General features: G+C 43.8%; 1 protein-coding gene across 2 annotated transcripts in view; it reads left to right on the top strand.

The window, feature by feature from the left end:
- PDE3A (phosphodiesterase 3A) overlaps positions 1-15636 on the top strand; it is a 274527-nt gene that overhangs the window by 222176 nt on the left and 36715 nt on the right. For both annotated transcript variants that reach the window (XM_082784838.1, XM_082784839.1), the window contains exons 5-6: positions 4483-4598; positions 7812-8031. In XM_082784838.1, coding sequence (XP_082640964.1) covers positions 4483-4598; positions 7812-8031 — 336 coding nt within the window. The remainder of the gene's footprint in view (positions 1-4482; positions 4599-7811; positions 8032-15636) is intronic.

Genomic DNA, 15636 nt, shown 5'->3' with positions numbered 1-15636 from the left:
CGCTTGATGAGCCAACGAAGCAGGCTATCAATTCTTCCTATGTTTAATGTCGCCAATTGTATAATTATAGCTCTGTCAAGCCTTCCAGCCTACTGTTTGCAGTTCTTCTTTTACAGTAGGAGAAACAATGAATTCCAGAAAGGGGAAAAAATGAAGCCCATAAGTAAGTCTAGCTTTAAAAATTCTGGCAGACCAATACATATTTGCTTTCAAGGAAAAGAATTTTGAACTGAAGGGGAAAAAAATCTTGATTATCTGCCACTTCCTCTGTACCAAATTCAAGCATGCCATAGAACACAGAAAAAGGATCTTTTCATCACTTGAAAGGGATAAGAGGGGGAATAACAGTAGAGTTGATCTGTGGTAGACTCTGTGATTTGCAAATCTGTAACTTCTTCCCCATAGTCTGGAAAATCACTCCTAGGTTTTAATAGTCACAGATTTCCAAAAATCACCCTTAAAAATCACCAAACAGCCTTAGGAGTTGGACTCAATGATCCTTATGGGTCCCTTCCTACTCGGGATATTCTATGATTCTGTGAAATCTCTGTCTAAGATTAGAAGTCTTGTCTTCCTGTATCCTTTTGTCACTAAAATATTAAGACATGGTGCTCTTATAGTTTCAAATGATTCGGGAAAAATAATAAAGCTTCCATATTCCTGTCCTCAGTCATCTCTATACTGAGTAGATTTCCCTTAAGAAATCAAATAATGGGTTTGGGGTGCTTTTTGTTTGTGTTTGTTTTTGTTTTTCTTTATGGTGGACCAGTATTTAATATTCTTTCTACCAACTGACAACACCTCACTCCCTCAAAAAAAAATAATTTTCAAAAGACAACAAACATTTTTATAGACAGTGCTTGCTCTTCCAACACAGTGAAGTGTTAGTAAGTTAAGATAATGTTACATACTTTTCTTCTTTCAGAACATGGTTTTTTTTGAAGTTTGGCTAGGACTAAGCTGTTTTAAAAGGCTGTATTCTGCCTTGTATGCCTTCTTATCACTTGATGAGGGAAGGATGGAAGACTGTGAAGAAAAAAGTGGAGACTTAGAGGCCTAGTGGATCTGTGCAGAGAAGTGTTTGGCCTCATGATAAAACCCAGTGCTGCATCATTGCAAGAAGCTGACATTTGATGAGTGCCATTCCATAAACAATGATCAATACAATTCTCTTACTTTACAAAACTATTTTGGCCCTTCCGGTATGCAGCCTTAAGGCTGAAACCATGCACCCATTTTGTATATAGAACCAACATTTGTTCATCATTGCCACACCCCTTATTACTTCAGAGAGTTTAGCTTGGATCCATGACGAATGTCTGCAGGGTCTGTTGGCAGGGTTTTTTTTTATTTGCACCATGTTCTTAAACTGGTGACAGCATAAAGTGCTTCACCCAGCAACAAGGCACACCACCAGTGGCATCAGTACAAGGCTCTGCTGAGCCTCTTCTGGCTTCCTGAGGAGCTCTTCTAGTGCCCGAAGGGTTAATGGGTGTCTGTCTTCACAGTTGCAGTAGAGACATCGAGGAGACTGATTTTCATTTATAATGAGAATCATAGAATCATAGAATCATAGAATATCCTGAGTTGGAAGGGACCCTTAAGGATCATCAAGTCCAACTCTTGACACCGCACAGGTCTACCCAAAAGTTCAGACCATGTGACTAAGTGCACAGTCCAATCTCTTCTTAAATTCAGACAGGCTCGGTGCAGTGACCACTTCCCTGGGGAGCCTGTTCCAGTGTGCAACCACCCTCTCTGTGAAGAACCCCCTCCTGATGTCAAGCCTAAATTTCCCCTGCCTCAGCTTAACCCCGTTCCCGCGGGTCCTGTCACTGGTGTTAATGGAGAAAAGGTCTCCTGCCTCTCGACACCCCCTTACGAGGAAGTTGTAGACTGTGATGAGGTCTCCCCTCAGCCTCCTCTTCTCCAGGCTGAACAGGCCCAGTGACCTCAGCCGTTCTTCGTACGTCTTCCCCTCCAGGCCTTTCACCATCTTCGTAGCCCTCCTCTGGACACTTTCCAACAGTTTCATGTCCTTTTTATACTGTGATGCCCAGAACTGCACACAGTACTCGAGGTGAGGCCGCACCAGCGCAGAGTAGAGCGGGACAATCACCTCCCTTGACCTACTAGCGATGCCATGCTTGATGCACCCCAGGACACGGTTGGCCCTCCTGGCTGCCAGGGCACACTGCTGGCTCATATTCAACTTGCTCTCTACCACGACCCCCAGATCCTTCTCTTCTAGGCTGCTCTCCAGTGTCTCATCGCCCAGTCTGTACGTGCAGCCAGGGTTTCCCCGTCCCAGGTGCAGGACCCGGCACTTGCTCTTATTGAACTTCATGCGGTTGGTGATCGCCCAGCTCTCCAACCTATCCAGATCCCTCTGCAAGGCCTTTCCACCCTCATTCGAGTCCACAACTCCTCCAAGTTTGGTGTCATCAGCAAACTTGCTCAAAATACCTTCTATTCCTACATCCAGATCATTTATAAAAATATTGAAAAGTACTGGCCCTAAAATGGAGCCTTGAGGGACCCCACTGGTGACCGCCCACCAGCCTGACGCAGCCCCATTTACCATAACCCTTTGGGCCCTGCCCGTTAGCCAATTGCTCACCCATCGTATGATGTTTTTATTTAGCTGTATGGTGGACATTTTGTCCAGTAGGATCCTATGGGAAACCGTGTCAAAAGCCTTGCTGAAGTCCAAAAAAATCACATCAGCTGGTTTCCCTTGGTCCACCATACGGGTGATCTTATCATAAAAGGAAATCAGGTTAGTTAGGCAGGACCTACCCTTCACAAACCCATGCTGGCTAGGACCAATGACTGCTTTGTCCCCCAGGTGCGCCTCAATAAGTTCGAGAACCGTCTTCTCCATGATTTTACCAGGCACTGACGTGAGACTGACAGGCCTGTAATTGCTAGGGTCTTCTTTCTGACCCTTCTTGAAAATCGGCACAACATTTGCCAGCTTCCAGTCTACCGGGACCTCTCCAAATTCCCAGGATCGTTGAAAAATAATGGAGAGAGGTTCCGCGATGACGTCCGCCAGCTCTTTCAGCACCCGGGGATGAATCCCATCCGGACCCATGGACTTGTAGGGATCCAGGTGGAGTAGCAAATCCCGCACACGTTCAGGGTCAGTTGGGAGTTTGTCATCCCCACCGTCCCGGTCCTCCAGCTCAGGGCACCCTGGGTCCCGAAGCCCATCATCGGCATTGAAGACAGAGGCAAAGAAGGCGTTAAGCGTCTCTGCTTTGCCTACGTCATCGTCTGTGAGGAGACCTTCCCTATCAAGGAGCGGCCCTATGTATTCTTTAGTTCTCCTTTTTCCATTTACATATCTAAAAAAACCCTTTTTATTTTCTCTCACAGACACAGCCAGCTTCAACTCTAGCTGTGCTTTGGCCACTCAAACTTTCTCCCTACAAACACGAACAGCATCCCTGTATTCTTTCCATGACACCTGGCCCTCCTTCCAGTAGCGAAACACTCTCTGTTTCCGCCTAATCTCCATTAGAATGTTCCTGGTCAGCCACGCCAGCCTCCTGCCCCGCCTGCCTGACCTGCGATATTTAGGAATTGCCTGATCTTGTGCTTCTAGGAGGCATCGCTTAAAGAATGACCAGCATTGGTGGACATCGAGGCCTTCAAGAGCAGTTTCCCAGGGGACCTTGGTGACTAGTTCCCTGAGCAGCCTGAAGTCCGCTTTCCCCATATCGAGGGATGAGGTTTTGGTGGCACTTTTCCTTCTGTCACCGTAAATTTTGAACTCAACCACTTCATGGTCGCTATGACCGAGGCAGCCACCAATCACCACATCTCCCACCAGACCCTCTCTGTTTTCTAGCAACAGGTCTAGGAGGGCACCTTTCCTAGTTGGCTCCGTTAGCACCTGTACCAAGAAGTTATCATCTAGGTGCTTCATGAACCTCCTGGACTTGCTCGTGTCAGCCGTGTGGCACTCCCAGTTAACGTCTGGCAAGTTGAAGTCCCCCATAAGGACAAGGGGAGTTAATCTCGAGGCCTCTCTTAGTTCTGTAAAGAATAATTTATCAGCGCTATCGTCCTGGCCAGGCGGTCTGTACTGGCCAGGACGAAGTACCAGAACTTCTGGTACTTCTGGTTGTTCTAAGAAGGCATTAAAAGAGAGTATAAATTTAACATATTTCAAGTCTACTTTTAAGTGTCTTTGTGCTGTCAGAACAATATGCCGAATACATTTTGTATAAATAATATGAATAGGGCTAAGCATTGAAGGAAGTCCAGCTTTGGAGTGCCTACATTGTAAACATTTTTTTCTTAATACTCCTCACAAATAGCAATTCAGCCAGCAGATAGATGCTGGTTTCCTCCTCAACAATATTTTGCCATCTCAGTACCACATAGTTCTTGCTGTGGCTTCTAATTTCTTCAGATTTTCCCTCTAGGCTTTTCCTACATCAAACAACACTTGTTTGCACTCTCATTTTACAGCACTGACTCCTGGAACAGCTCCCTTCTGATGACAATCACAAAGAGCCGCTCCTTCTCCACATCTTATGCCATGTCTCCTACCAACCACCTGAATGCCAAAAGACAGAGCCGGCAAGGTGAGTGGGTACCCATGACTTTGTCAGGCTCACTTAGCTCCCAAGGAACTTGGTGATGAGCACATGCAGCTGCTTTTGGTCTCTGTGTCTCTTCTTGTTTTTCCATCAGTATGAGTAATTTACTTTATTTAAAAAAGTAGTGACTTAAAATACTGTAACTCACAGTGATGCTATTGTAAATGTTTTGACATTTATGATTTATAGAGGTTAGTCATGACATGATGTGGAAAGTGTTATACTAAAGCTTGTTGTGATTTATATCCATGCAATTCCAGTGACTGCAATGGGGCTGAGAAAAGAGTTTTTCTATAACATATGTTAAATTAAATGCCTTTGTATATTGGCTCTCTGAGATTTCCTACATAAGCCCATTTGGAGCTGAAGGCAGCACATGATCCTTCTTGCACAAGCATGTCCAAGACAAATCCATTATATAACTCATAGGTATGTCAATGCATGTTCATTATCAAAAAAAAGTTCAGCTAGCTCTTACAGATCTTTAAAGAGAAACATTTTTTGTTTTGTTTTGTACTTTGTTTGTTTTACTTGGCATGTAGGGCCTTTAAAGAAACAACTTCTCTTTTGAGTGAGAAAAAATGGAGAAGGTGACTTCTTCACTGATAATGGAATGTTCAATAAGACAGTCACGAAGTAGTCAATCTACAGCAGCATGGTTCTCTTCCCTGTACAAGGGAGAGATAAGATAAAATTTACCCATGCTTTAAATTGCAGTTGAAAATGATCACAAGGCCTTCCTTTTTGTTTTAAATGAACCCTTTTTTTTTTGTTGTTGTTGGTTTGCTTGTTTTGTTTGTTTGGTTTTTGATTGATTGGTTGGTTGTTGTTATTTGTTGGTTGTTTTATTTTTCCAAACATGGAATAATGCTGGGATACTGTTATTTGGAGGTTCTGGTCACCCAGACATCAGATAGAAATTGATAGATGCCTGAGGCCTGACATTGAAAAATTCAGGGAATACAAACTTAGAAATTAATTTAAAGAAATGGCTGCACAATTATTCTGCATATCTAGCTCTGTCACATTACATCTCTTTTTCAAACTGAAGAGTCTATTAAATCTCCTCTTGTACGGAATCTGTGTTATGCCATAGTGAAGATTAACTAACCCAGTATTATCTTAAAAGAGTAGCAAGAAGTCAAATTAAAAAGAAATAAAAATAAACTGGAATAATGGAGTTATACTAACAAGAATCCAGGAATTTATTGTAGAACTTAACAAAAGAAATTTAGACTTGTGATTTTCAGAGATGAACCCATTAACTTGGAAAAGCATAGTTAATATTTTCTACCTGGAAAATGAGACTTAGCACACATATCAGTCATCTTCACATTTCATCTGTTCCACTTTCAGAAAGCATTAGTAGCAATCTTTGCTGCCCAAAGATGTGAGCTAACCAATGATGAAGGGAGAGCTTCGTTCCATCACAAGTAATTCTTAGGGGCACCGATTCACAGGAGTAAAAATTTTGGCCCAGATTTTTATGCTGAAGATTGATATTTTGCTTTAAAATATTTACAATCATGCACTTTTAATTATGATTTGTTTTTATGTTTCAACTAAAGAATTGTTTCAATTTGCCATAATTATTATCAATTAAACATTTGTGTATTAGCTCCATTGGCAATATATACTAATTCTGCTCTAGGATTTGATCTAATTAAATTTGTAAACCTATTAATTTACAAAATGTGTTTTCAATTAAGTTTGAAAGTTTTAGCATTTTAAAATACTTCTAGCTATACCTGTTTTAGCAAAACTCTCAGGTAAAGTCAAATCTAAGTTCATATCAAATCAATGTTAGGAAAGTTATTGTGAAATTGTGTCATCATTTAAGTTCCTTGGACTTGCTTTAAATTGTTGAAATATTTTACTCTTTGACAGTCATAAAAATTACCTGGTAGCATATACCTCAAAAATAGTTAATAATCCAACTCAATCCCTTGGGCAACTAACAGACTATGGAATGTTTTTAAAAACATATTTTTGTTGGAAGGAAAGCAGATATCTCTAAGGATTAGAAAATCTAAAATAGAAGATATCTGTATTTTAATTACATTTCCACATCATTGCCATTTGATAACTTTTTAATTCCTTCATAGGCTGTAGGTTTCTGATCTCAAGACTTAGTTGCAATTGTTGAATTAAGGCAGCAATATATATAATGTTTTCTGAGGAAATTGCCTAATCAAAATGTAGGTGTTGTTGAATCTCAAAGTTATACTGTAGCAACTTCACAGATTATTTTTAACTCTTGGATTGTCAACAGTAAATCATATTTTAAGCTGACATCACAGTAAGTTATCAGGATAAAATGCTGGAACTTTACATGTATGTACTGCAAGGTTAGTATTTCATAAACTTAGATCAAAATAGGACCTTATTCTAAGTTAATTGTGTCTGGAATGCATTTAGGTAGTGGGCACAATTCAAACATAAAACCAGTTTGAAGTTCCCAAGGTCTTTGTCATTCAGCTCTGAAGATGAGCATGGTAAATGAACTGGAGCTGTGTTCCTTCAAACTTTAGAACAAAGGTCAGGAAGTATGTCAATTTAAATGCATTTCCTTTTAAGAGAGATATTGTTTGCTCCCCTGTGCATTATTGTACACTTGGGACCTTTCCATCTGAGACTGGAAAGTATAAGGTGGATTCAAAGAGTAAAGGCATGGGTGTGGTGCTTAGGGACATAGTTTAGTGGTAGGTAGATTTGGTTAGGTTAATGATTGGACTTGATGATCTTAGAGGTCTTTTTCAAATGAAATGATTCCGTGACTCTGTGATCTCACATGTAGAAGTTCTAATATGATAGGAATGGGGGTAAGCCTTTCTTGTCTCTCCTGTACTGGTGGAAACAGTGAAACAAAGACATTCTGCGGAACAGTCTAGTTGGAGTCAGGTGCCTCTGTCACTAGAATAGTGATACCTGTAGTGATACCTCTTATGCACATCTTTCATTTCATGCCTTTCAGCTAATGTCAGATCTTCAGAAGGTAGAAACAATTGATGATGGAGCTTCATCATTCTATGACAGCCATGAGTTTGACTCAGGGTAAAGGAGAGTTTTCTCTCTATTTTTCATTTTGGAAGCTATGCTAGTGCCTTCATATTGCACGAGGAGTATTTATGCATGGTAAACTCATACAACCATCTGCTGCTACTGTCAATTGACAAAGTTCTTCTTTTCTCTTGCCAGGTATCCCATCAAATATCTCACCTCTCACCTCCCCATGCCATTCGCCTATTCAGGGAACGCCTGCTACAAGTCCTACCGGAAAAACATCATCTGTGTCATTTCCAGACTCTACAGATACTGACAAGAAGCAAGGTTTAAAGCCACATAAAGTCTTAACTGCTACTCAGAGCGCACCTAGCCTGTCAGACCCTATCATCAGCCCCTCTGTTATCTGCAGCAGGTAAGATGGTAGTTTGACATGAGTTGGATCATTTCACATTGTCTCTGCAAACAAGCTCTTCTGGTGCATATGTAAATTCTCATAATTTGCTGCAGTATTGATATTTTAACATTATTTAAACACTTTTTAGCATGTGAGTAATTATGTGGATTGATGATACAAAGTGCTTTTATAGTGCAAGACAGTTAGCTACATTTTCAGCTTTTACTCATGTTTGACTAATGAACAAATTCCACATCAATAACTTTCAGATCTGAAAGTTGTATTTCATGTTAACAACTTGAGTTTCTCATGCCATGCTGCTAACAAGAACAGTCACAGGCCTAGTCTTTCAAAATGGGGTTTAATACAAAAATCTGACTGCTATGGTTTAAAAGCTGCTGTCCTGTAGCCCTGTGCTCAGAGTCTGTGATACAGGTGTTTTAGCAATGCCTGAAGAGTAAGTGATTTTGAGCACTGGCTTGGAAGGGGTGAATCCTGACCTCCCTAGGGTAATGTCAGGTTATATCCTACTAGGATTTTTTTCAGAAATCATCTGCCAATGAGTTCCTCCGACTGCTAAGAGTTGCAGTAATAGTTTAACTTCACACTTTAGGCAGACCATTTTTAGATTTGTTAAGTTAGATTACTAGAGTTTTCAATATGTGTCTAGTTGCAAATACCAGTATTTAGAAGCCAGCTCCAGTGCAGTTTCAAGGTAACTCTACTGCTTAGATGTTACTTTTGGTCATAGTAGTGTGTGATATTTGTGGTTATCAGCTAGACAGCAGATATCGTCTGACCAATATGCTGGGTTAAACGTTACCAAGGCCTAACCATCTTTGAAAATAGTTTTTAGTTTCTTAGGATGTGTCTTGCTGTGTTGTTTGTGTACAGGACTAGGAAGGACATTTGCTGAGGCGATCGGCTCCGGGGCAGACATGTTCTGCAGCGGAGCAGGGGACCGAGGCGGACAGGGCTTTTTGTCCGGCATCGAGGCCACTCGGGGGAGCCGCCGGGACCCGGCAGTCCTCGCGAGGGAGGCTGACGAGGCGAGGGCGGAGCCAGCAGCGCCCCCTCCCCGGCTGCTTAAAAGCTGCCCCTAGGGAGCGCGAGCGACCAGGAGCGCGGCGAACAGGACGGGCAAACAGGGCGTGGCACGTCGAAGGGCGTGGCAGTTTGCGCGGCAGTTCGCGCGGGCAGGGCGAGCGGGGGGCTCATCGTCGCTCTTTTGCAGCTGCCTCTCCCTTCGGTGCTTGTAACCTGCTTGCGTAGAACCTGACCGTGGTATCGACCAGGCAGAAAACCGTGGCCTCCGCATCTCGTGCGGCATCTCCAGCCACGGTCGCCAGTGTGGCTACTCAGACGGAGGGCTCGGGGAAACACGCAGCCGTCCAGGTCCTGGGCTGCAGAGTGTGCCCCAGCCTTCTGTCGGTCTCCGACAGCAGTGGTGGGTATGCCTGTGGGAGGTGTGCCCAGGTTGAAGAACTGCTCAGCCAGGTAGCGGAGCTCCGGGAGGAGGTGAACAGGCTCAGGAGCATCAGGGAATCAGAGAGGGAAATTGACTGGTGGAGGTGCGCTCTACCCTCTCTGAGGCAGGCTCACGAGACTGCCACGGCACAGGCGTCTCCTGTTATGCAGAAGACGGAGGTTCGCTCCTCCAGCCAGGCAGCGGGAGGAGACCTAGATCAAGGGGGGGAATGGAGGCAGGTGCCTATTCGGGGTGGTAGGCGAGCCCTCTCTCTGCCCACCTCACCTTCTCATCTACACTTAAATAATCGATATGAAGGACTAGAGCAAGACAACCTAAATGACAAAGTAGACAAACACCCGTCCCAGTTGGAGGGGGCGCCTAAGACAATGCGACCTACACGTCGCATTGCCACATCATCCTTCAAAAAAGAAAGAAGGGCTATTGTTATGGGGGGCTCCCTTCTGAAAGGGACAGAGGGACCGATATGCCGACCGGATCCAACCCGCAGAGAAGTCTGTTGCCTCCCTGGGGCTCGGGTGAGAGACTTTGCCAATAAAGTCAAGCGCCTGGTACGGCCCACTGACTACTACCCGCTACTGGTCTTTCAGGCTGGTAGCGATGAAGTAGCAACGAGAAGTCCGAAGGCGATCAAAAGAGACTTTAGGGATTTGGGGCGACTACTTAGAGGATCAGGGGCGCAGGTGGTGTTTGCCTCTGTCCTTCCGATAGGGGGGATCGAAGCTGAAAGGCGTGCTGTTCACATAAACTCGTGGCTTCGAGACTGGTGTGACCGGCAGAATTTCGGTTTCTTTGATCACGGGAAGGTCTACGCTACACCGGGCCTGATGGCACCGGATGGGATGTGCCTCTCTCGGAGAGGGGTAAGGATCTTAGGTCAGGAGTTGGCAGGGCTGATAGATAGGGCTTTAAACTAGAGTCGAAGGGGGAAGGGGCTAAAACCAGGCGCGCCGGTGAAGACCTAAGGGATGGTATGCTAGAATCAGAGGGGCTGTGTGCCAGTGGGGTCCTTTGGTCAGATCCACAAGGTGCTGAGTGTAAGGAGACGCACCTGAAGTGCTTTTACACAAACGCACGCAGTATGAGGAATAAAATAGATGAGCTAGAAGTCCTGGCCCAGTCCCGCAACTACGACATCATCGGCATAAGCGAAACCTGGTGGGATGAGTCCTGTGACTGGGGTGTAGCGATAGATGGTTACAGGCTCTTCAGGAGGGACAGGCAGGGTAGGCGAGGTGGTGGGGTGGCAATGTATGTGAAGCAGGGGCTGGACTGTGTGGAACTTCAGGTCGGCGATGGCAAAGTTGAGAGCCTCTGGGTAAGGATCAAGGGACGAACGAATAAAGGGGATGTCGTTGTGGGAGTCTATTACAGACCGCCTGGCCAGGACGATAGCGCCGATAAATTATTCTTTACAGAACTAAGAGAGGCCTCGAGATTAACTCCCCTTGTCCTTATGGGGGACTTCAACTTGCCGGACGTTAACTGGGAGTGCCACACGGCTGACACGAGCAAGTCCAGGAGGTTCATGAAGCACCTAGATGATAACTTCTTGGTACAGGTGCTAACGGAGCCAACTAGGAAAGGTGCCCTCCTAGACCTGTTGCTAGAAAACAGAGAGGGTCTGGTGGGAGATGTGGTGATTGGTGGCTGCCTCGGTCATAGCGACCATGAAGTGGTTGAGTTCAAAATTTACGGTGACAGAAGGAAAAGTGCCACCAAAACCTCATCCCTCGATATGGGGAAAGCGGACTTCAGGCTGCTCAGGGAACTAGTCAGTAAGGTCCCCTGGGAAACTGCTCTTGAAGGCCTCGATGTCCACCAGTGCTGGTCACTCTTTAAGCGATGCCTCCTAGAAGCACAAGATAAGGCAATTCCTAAATATCGCAAGTCAGGCAGGCGGGGCAGGAGGCTGGCGTGGCTAACCAGGAATGTTCTAATGGAGATTAGGCGGAAACAGAGAGTGTTTCGCTACTGGAAGGAGGGCCAGGTGTCATGGAAAGAATACAGGGATGCTGTTCGTGTTTGTAGGGAGAAAGTTTGAGTGGCCAAAGCACAGCTAGAGTTGAAGCTGGCTGTGTCTGTGAGAGAAAATAAAAAGGTTTTTTTTAGATATGTAAATGGAAAAAGGAGAACTAAAGAATACATAGGGCCGCTCCTTGATAGGGAAGGTCTCCTCACAGACGATGACGTAGGCAAAGCAGAGACGCTTAACGCCTTCTTTGCCTCTGTCTTCAATGCCGATGATGGGCTTCGGGACCCAGGGTGCCCTGAGCTGGAGGACCGGGACGGTGGGGATGACAAACTCCCAACTGACCCTGAACGTGTGCGGGATTTGCTACTCCACCTGGATCCCTACAAGTCCATGGGTCCGGATGGGATTCATCCCCGGGTGCTGAAAGAGCTGGCGGATGTCATCGCGGAACCTCTCTCCATTATTTTTCAACGATCCTGGGAATTTGGAGAGGTCCCGGTAGACTGGAAGCTGGCAAATGTTGTGCCAATTTTCAAGAAGGGTCAGAAAGAAGACCCTAGCAATTACAGGCCTGTCAGTCTCACGTCAGTGCCTGGTAAAATCATGGAGAAGTTGGTTCTCGGACTTATTGAGGCGCACCTGGGGGACAAAGCAGTCATTGGTCCTAGCCAGCATGGGTTTGTGAAGGGTAGGTCCTGCCTAACTAACCTGATTTCCTTTTATGATAAGATCACCCGTATGGTGGACCAAGGGAAACCAGCTGATGTGATTTTTTTGGACTTCAGCAAGGCTTTTGACACAGTTTCCCATAGGATCCTACTGGACAAAATGTCCACCATACAGCTAAATAAAAACATCATACGATGGGTGAGCAATTGGCTAACGGGCAGGGCCCAAAGGGTTATGGTAAATGGAGCTGCGTCAGGCTGGCGGGCGGTCACCAGTGGGGTCCCTCAAGGCTCCATTTTAGGGCCGGTACTTTTCAATATTTTTATAAACGATCTGGATGTAGGAATAGAGGGTATTTTGAGCAAGTTTGCTGATGACACCAAACTTGGAGGAGTTGTGGACTCAAATGAGGGCGTAAAGGCCTTGCAGAGGGATCTGGACAGGTTGGAGAGCTGGGCGATCACCAACCGCATGAAGTTCAATAAGAGCAAGTGCCGGGTCCTGCACCTGGGACGGGGAAACCCTGGCTGCACGTACAGACTGGGCGATGAGACGCTGGAGAGCAGCCTAGAAGAGAGGGATCTGGGGGTCGTGGTAGACAGCAAGTTGAATATGAGCCAGCAGTGTGCCCTGGCAGCCAGGAGGGCCAACCGTGTCCTGGGGTGCATCAAGCACGGCATCGCTAGTAGGTCAAGGGAGGTGATTGTCCCGCTCTACTCTGCGCTGGTGCGGCCTCACCTCGAGTACTGTGTGCAGTTCTGGGCACCACAGTATAAAAAGGACATGAAACTGTTGGAGAGTGTCCAGAGGAGGGCTGCGAAGATGGTGAAAGGCCTGGAGGGGAAGACGTACGAGGAACGGCTGAGGTCACTGGGCCTGTTCAGCCTGGAGAAGAGGAGGCTGAGGGGGGACCTCATCACAGTCTACAACTTCCTCGTAAGGGGTTGTCAAGAGGCAGGAGACCTTTTCTCCATTAACACTAGTGACAGGACCCGCGGGAACGGGGTTAAGCTGAGGCAGGGGAAATTTAGGCTGGACGTCAGGAGGGGTTCTTCACAGAGAGGGTGGTTGCACACTGGAACAGGCTCCCCAGGGAAGTGGTCACTGCACCGAGCCTGTCTGAATTTAAGAAGAGATTGGACTGTGCACTTAGTCACATGGTCTGAACTTTTGGGTAGACCTGTGCGGTGTCAAAGAGTTGGACTTGATGATCCTTAAGGGTCCCTTCCAACTCAGGATATTCTATGATTCTATGAAGCCTGCTAAAAACTCATAACTGAGTTTGTAGGCTTACTGTATGGAGCCATGTTCGCTGGAATTCAGACTGGGATCCTGACGTGTGTCCTGGTTTCAGTTAGAACAGAGTCAATTTTCTTCTGAGTAGCTGGTAGAATGCTATGTTTCGGCTTAGGATGAGAAGAGTGCTGATAACACCCCTATGTTTTAGTTGTTGCAGAGCAGAAAAAAGAACCCTGACCAATGTAAGACTGCTGTAGGTAGTAATGAAATATATTTACTTGAGAGGTGTAGAATTTGATTTCAATATAATCACTGGTAAATGTTTATTAACATTTATATAGTTAATGTCTTGTTTGATCTGTGGAAGTTGCATAGCATACTTGGGTTCTTAATTTCCTTCTTTTCAAATGCTTAGACTGTGTAAGAACTTCCAGCAGTGACATTGGCTGGTATAGACTTTGTTGTTGATTATTTGAAACAAATATGTTATTTAAAATATTATGGTATAATGACTGCTAATAAAACTGACATCCACTATTATCACTGTGCCTTTAATGTCTATTGAAAAATCATAACCACTCCCACATTTCTAGCCATTACTATACTGGGATGTCATTTCCACAGATACGAACTGAACTGCACGTAAATAATGCACACTTCAGTAATATAAGTGCAATAAAGTAACAAAAAAAACCCACATATAATATATATATATATAAAGAAAACAAACAATTAAAAAAAACAACGCACACAATAAAGAGATGAAATGGCCAAGACAAACTGAGTTAAATTAACAAAAACTGGAAAAGAATTTTTTCATGTTTGAGTATTCACAGTGTAACTTGCTGGTCTTCATGGTGTGCAGTGCTCTACATTTCCTGTTAAAATAAATAAATAAATAAGTAAATAAGCCTTGCTGCAAAATAATACTAGAGTCAGCAAACCTCTGCCACCAACTCCTTCCCCCAGCAACAACAGAAGAGGAAATAAAGTTTCAGTGGATTCAGTGCTTTAAATCTGATCTACTCAGGCACTGGCATCAAGACAGAAGTTTTACTTATATACAAAGTGAAATGTGGTAGGACATTGGAGTTTGAAGGCTATATTAAACAAGAATATATACCAAACAATGCTATTAAAATACTTTTTAAGTAATCACTCTTAATTCTGCTTAGTGGATGAGGCAGGGATCCTGTGGAAAAAAAAAAAAAAAAAAAGTTAAACAATCCTGTGAAGTACATGTATATTATAGTACTTGCATATGAAGGGGGATTGGGTTAAAGTTGCATGGGCGCATTTACTTCTGACAAAGAGCAGATTTCAAGTGTTCTAACAGGTAAAACACTTTCTAAAAATACCTAAAAAAATTGGTATTATTTATTTATTTATTTATTAATACAATTTTGTATGTGGACTGGACATACTAAATCAGTAAGAGTTTGTATATGTTCTGGAAATAAAGAGGTGCACTCATAATAATGCAGAAACCTTGTAGTATCACAGCCAAAGACTCTATTTCTCTATAACTTTTACATTTTGACTTGTTATCATTGACCTTATGGCAACCACAAGGAATTTTGGAAAGATTTTTTTTTCATCTTGTTTATAAACCTGAGTGATATGAGATTTATTTGTTTGGCAATGCACCATGTGCATCGTTATTTGTGGATTTGTACTGTTATTTTGAATTCTTTCAGGGACATGGTAGGTTTGCAGGGTATACCAAATTCCACAATATGTTTTTGACCCCATCAAAATCATCAGGCATAGGATTTCAGCCATTTTTATATGGTGCACTAACAACGGTGCAAAGTTTCTTATCCAAAATTTGACCAATTTAGATAATTCTATAATTGTTTCTTTATAAAGACTGTTATATATAGTTTATGCCACAAAATACTAAGTCCAAACAGATAGAGATATTAAAATGTCAGTTTTTCATGGGAAGACCTGATATAAATCTGATATATCTGATATAAATCTGATATAAAAGCTAAATGAGTCTTCAGACCTTAATTTCTCTTGTGATTTCATGCTATATCATTCTTCCTTCAGGTCTGAGATTCAATCATATTGGGACATAGTTATTTGAGATATTCCAGCTGGTAGTGAATTAGTGTTTAGGGCTTAAAGGGAATAGCACACAAGGAATAAAGAATTTTAGCAGAAGGGAAGAACCAGGCATCGGAAAGGCCTCACTATTGCAATCCTTCCCACAATGTCTTTCCTCTCTGGCAATGATGAAGCAAAC

The sequence above is a fragment of the Aythya marila genome, assembly GCF_965140915.1.
Source record: "Aythya marila genome assembly, chromosome: 1".
Taxonomy (NCBI): domain Eukaryota; kingdom Metazoa; phylum Chordata; class Aves; order Anseriformes; family Anatidae; genus Aythya; species Aythya marila.
This window is presented reverse-complemented; position numbering and strand designations above follow the sequence as displayed.